The sequence below is a fragment of the Rutidosis leptorrhynchoides genome, chromosome 5, assembly GCF_046630445.1.
Source record: "Rutidosis leptorrhynchoides isolate AG116_Rl617_1_P2 chromosome 5, CSIRO_AGI_Rlap_v1, whole genome shotgun sequence".
Classification (NCBI taxonomy): domain Eukaryota; kingdom Viridiplantae; phylum Streptophyta; class Magnoliopsida; order Asterales; family Asteraceae; genus Rutidosis; species Rutidosis leptorrhynchoides.
The window spans coordinates 147909121-147914257 of NC_092337.1; the positions used below are offsets into that span (position 1 = coordinate 147909121).

The window sequence follows — 5137 nt, forward strand, 5'->3', positions numbered from 1 at the left end:
TTCATCTTCTATTTCAGCTTCACTCTTACCAATAAAAACCACGTTAGCTTTTTCAGCATCAACTGAGATCGACCAATCACACACTTCATTAGCATATGTAGTAGTCAAAGCTTTGGATTGACCACTAGAAGTTGCTTCTTTGTTCACCGTTGGACCAGCATGTCCAGGAGTCACCTCAATTGAAGTGTTATGAAAAGGATTATCAAAACCAGGTTTAGGTGGTCTTGTGCATATCCTCTTGAAATGACCAAGTTCATCACAATTATGGCATCTCACTTTGGACATATCAAAACCAAACTTAGTATTGCGATTCAGACTCAAAGTACTGTGACATGTTCTCTTCAAATACTTCCTAGCACGTCTCACCACACTTCCCATAGCAAACATGATGTCCATTCTCTGAATCTCATCCTCATCAATCTGATCATAATCCTCATTCTTCAGATGACCATTGATTATCTGCCCACTTATCATATCATTGTAAGAGTTAACAACGATGGCAGCTAAAGCCATATCCTCCTGAATCAATTCTAGAGGCCTTTTCTTGATATTTTCCGTCTTGATCACTGGTGATTGAGTCTGTTGTAGAATGCTTGAATCAATCAGTTTAGCAGTTGATTTCTGTGCTTAAGATTTGGCATTGAAATATCCAGAATCTGATACTGGAGCTGAGATCTGTGATGCATTGGTGGAAATGTAAGCTGTTTGCAAAGGAGCATGATTTCCCGAAGATGACCCAATAATTGACGAACCAGCTACAGTACCAAATCTCTTTCTCTTTGCCTCATCCTTAATATCCTTTTCCATCAACTTGGAAGTAAAAGCTATCAAGGTTAACGTACGACCTGATGCAATGTACCTATTCTGAATCTTTTCAATTTCATTGTCCCATTTCTCAGGAAGACCGTCTTTCAAAACTCTAACTGCTTTCTCATCAGATAAATCAATTCCATAATCTGCCATTTCAGCAACCAGCAGACGATATCTCTCCAAAGTTTGTCCAAGAGACTCGGAAGGTAGAGCAGCAAACACTCTCCATTCATCTTTGAGAACCTTACCCTTAGTGGCACGGTAAGTGGTTGTTCCTTTTGTGGCTGATTGAAGAGCAAGCCAAAGGGTATACGAGGTCTTATTTCTGTTCTTGAACTGTGAGAAGATCTCCTTAGACAGTGCCTGAGTAAGTTGAGCATAGCACTTACACTCCAAGTTATACTGTTCACGCTCAGTAGGATTGAACTGAGCGGTCTCTTTAGGTTTACCGTCTGCTCCATTTGACCATGCAAACTCAGTCTCAATAAATTCCCATAGTCTAGAATCTATACCATTCAAATATATCATAAAACGCGCCTTCCAGTCTAAAAAGTCCTTTAGATTGTTAAGCTTGGGAACTTTATTAGAAGTTCCAGACTCATTCTCATTTAGTAACAGTTTTTGTAGTCCTGGAGCAATCACCAATGCACTGTATTCGTTTGTTACTTGTTCATTAGTGTCCGACATTTAAAATTAGTTAGGATAAAATTTAAGATTAATGAAATTAATGAAATTTCTGATTAATGACACACGGTCGATTGTCTTAGACACACGGTCGATCGTCTTAGACACACGGTCGATTGTATGAGACACACGGTCGATTGTATGAGACACACGGTCGATTGTCTGACAAAATTTGGGCAGCACTTCGTTACTCAATAAGCCTTAGGTATTACAAACTCACACGGCCGACTGTCTATCTCCCTCGGTCGATTGTATAGCTCACACGGTCGAGTGACTGAACTCACACGGTCGATTGACTTAAGGAAACTCACACGGTTTAACTGAAAGACACACGGTTGGTTTACTACCTCAATCGGTCGATCTAAGGACTCACACAGTCGGTTGTCAAGACACACACGGCCGAGTGTGTTCTTGACAGATGCAGGTCGACTATTAGGGTTTTCTAGACCAAAATCGATTTTACAATCGATTTTTGATGAAAAACACTAAACCAAAACGTAGAGAACACTTGAAAAAACTCCAGAAACACCTTTTGACAATGAAAACACCAACTATAACGTAGAAAAAAGAGATTAAATGATTAAAACACTAAACACACCAAAAACACCAACTTTTTGACCCAAAAACGATTTAGATCAAGTAAAACCAGAGACTCCAGCTCTGATACCACTTTGTAGACGTTTATTCACGGATCTTAGGTCGCTTGCTAACAATCCTAGAGGGGGAATACACTAGAATCGAGTAAAACCGAGATACGGGTCGTGTTGAGATCGATTTGGTCAAACTTAGAACAAAACCTAGATTAGATCGATGTCTAAACGAATGATTTCGGTGGTAGATGGTGTTAGGGTTCTCTGGAGACGAAAACCAGTCGACTAGGGTAAATGGGGTGATCAACCTCAACTAAGAAGTCACAACCCGTATATATACTGCAGGTCAGACACAGTCGGTCGAGTGTGTCTCTCAGTCGGTCGACTGAGTAACACAGTTGGTCGAGTGTGTACACACATTCGATCGACTGTGTGTGCAGTTTAACATATTGATTATTTAACAAATTAAGTACTCACAATCACAAACGTAATCAATAGTCACAAGTAAACATTATCACATAACCGAATGTGTTAAACGTAAAGATAAACACGGCTGGGGATTCATGCACCAACAACTTTCTATAATATTAAATTTTTATGTATATTTAAAAGTTTAATTTTTATGATAGTCTATTTTTTATTTGAAGATGACATTCGGAATTAATGAGACGACATTGATACCATTATCTTACAACGTTGGACATCCACCATTCCGACCTTATGAAATCAAAATGTCTGCAGAAATTAATTACTATCCGAACTTTTACAATAACAAGTTGTGCTATACATATAAGTGACTACATATATGTTAGAATTTATAAAGAAGTGATATCAGCAGCATGAAAATTTAGGGCACGTTAATTAAATTATTTAAACACAATAATAATTCTTGTGTGTTAGCTTTAGAAAATGTTTATATTTGAAGCAACTTTGAATGATTGGTGAGACTTTATTACTCCGATAACTCATAACTTGGTTCATTGAAAATGATGTTGCTTTATCAGACTTGTTGCCCGCTTAATGTAATAATCCGTATAGACGGAGTATATTTTTATTTATAGCGTTACATCTTGGAAAGATAAGTTTTTGTCGTTTATCCTATACAATTTGTCATATATTCACCATTTTTATACATAGTGAATAATAATTTCTGCCATATATTCAGTGCATCAAGAAATATAAAATGAACATATTGCCTGACAACATTCTTTTTCTTCATGGGTAGGACCCATAAAACATTCTTATGTCTCGTAGATTTGACATTCAATATAGTTCTTCTGTTTAAATTTGCATCTTTTGTACTTCATCATCTTTTTACATTAATTAAAAAGATATTATTATTGTCTTTTTTTCAGATACAAAATTGAGAATCTAGAGACTAGACTAGTTGGTGCACCAAGTAAATTATAATCAAGAGATTGCAATGAATTAAAAACAATAGAATTATGCAAAAATAAAAAAGATTCATGCTAATTAACTAACTTCTACTTAATTAAGAACACTAATATGATTTTTCATCTATGTTAATTTTTAAAGACCTCTCCCTCCATAACCTGCACTTCTGTATAGTATTTGCTTCATTTCTTCAGAGCTCGTCATCACTCGGTTTTCTAGTGCCTAAAATTCGCGCTAACAGTATTATAAAAACATTCAAAATATAGACATAAACACGAGCGAAAAACTTGTACAAAAATTAAAATAAAAAGGTATGAATATGTACCTCGGAACAAGAGGCTTGAAGGGTGAAATCACCAAAAGAACTTATAACACATTGTTGAATGTCTAGTCCTAATGCTTCAATGGTATTCACTGTTGATAGTAACAATCCAGGCTTGGGAGAACAACAAATCTGAATACGTGTATCGTTGTTTCTCCTTTCGATTTCAAACTAAGTAAAAAGAATATGTTACATGAAATTAATGTGAGCTCAATTATAGGAATTGTTTACAAAAAAAAAAAAAAAAAAAAAAAAGTACCTTTGGTGGATTTCTTGCTTGAGCTTCATTCATTTTTAACTCATTATTGTTTTCTATTAAATTCAAGCTCTTAGAATCGAATTCCATATCCTTTGATTTAAAATTATTGATCTTTTGTTTTAGATCTTTCAAGTAATCTATTGTATCACCAAGTATTGATGTCCTGTCCATCTATTTTAACAGTAAACAAAAAATGTAAATTAATTTTTATGATTTGTTAACAAAAGTAAGTTAAAGTAGATGATGGCCATTGCTACTTACCTTGCTTATTCTAGGAACAATTGATCTAAGCATCGAAAGACGATCATTTAACCGCTTTCTTCGACGTCTTTCAGCCATTAAATTCTTGGATGGTTGTCCTTCAACTTTTCTAGATTTACTCTTCTTTTCTCCATTAACTCCCATACTAAAAACATCTTGATCAAGTTTTTGTTCTTGTTCAACAATAACCTTATGATCATCTTGTTGTTCCACTAATGTTGGGTATCCAACCAATGAACTTGGTTTATGATCATCATATTCAAACTGATCATAAGTTTGTTGTTCATAAGATGGAAAATTTGGAACCTCAAGATTTGGAAAAGTGGGTTGTATAGAGGATGAAATGAGTTGCAAGAATGAAGAATTTGAAGCTAAAAATGAATCATCATATTCTTCATTAAAAGTGTTAACAACACTAGAGAATAATTCATGATCTTGATTTGGAAATGTGGTCCAAGTGTGTGTGATTGGTGTTAAAAGGTCTTCAAGAAGACCTTGTGATGATTGGTTATTTGGATTTTGCATCTAGCTAGTAAACTTAAGGAGATTGATGGATCTACTTTATATTGAAAGTGAAATTGGGTTTTTGGTTTATATAATAAGAGATAGAAGATGGAGTGAAAAGTGGAAACTTTAGGAATGTAATTATAAGGTAAAATGATGAAATGCTTATGAGTTTCATAGTTTCATGGGAAATGTTGTAAAGGAATTAAAATTAAAAATAAAATAAAAAAGATGTCGTGACATGGGGCACGGGGTGGTTTGACCCACAGTTGTGTCTGAACAGAAAACGATGGAGTTGGCTCTATAGACCTT

The 5137-nt window shown here is 35.1% G+C and overlaps 1 protein-coding gene across 1 annotated transcript; it reads right to left on the bottom strand.

Annotated features, from left to right (window-relative positions):
- Window positions 1-3614: 3614 nt before the first annotated feature.
- Window positions 3615-4846, bottom strand: LOC139850376 (transcription factor bHLH93-like). The gene is made up of 4 exons (XM_071839958.1): window positions 4322-4846; window positions 4061-4231; window positions 3805-3972; window positions 3615-3701 (listed from the first exon to the last, which is right to left on the bottom strand). Exons 1-4 carry the CDS (start codon window positions 4844-4846, stop codon window positions 3615-3617), a joined length of 951 nt encoding a protein of 316 aa, XP_071696059.1.
- Between the last annotated feature and the right edge of the window lie 291 nt (window positions 4847-5137).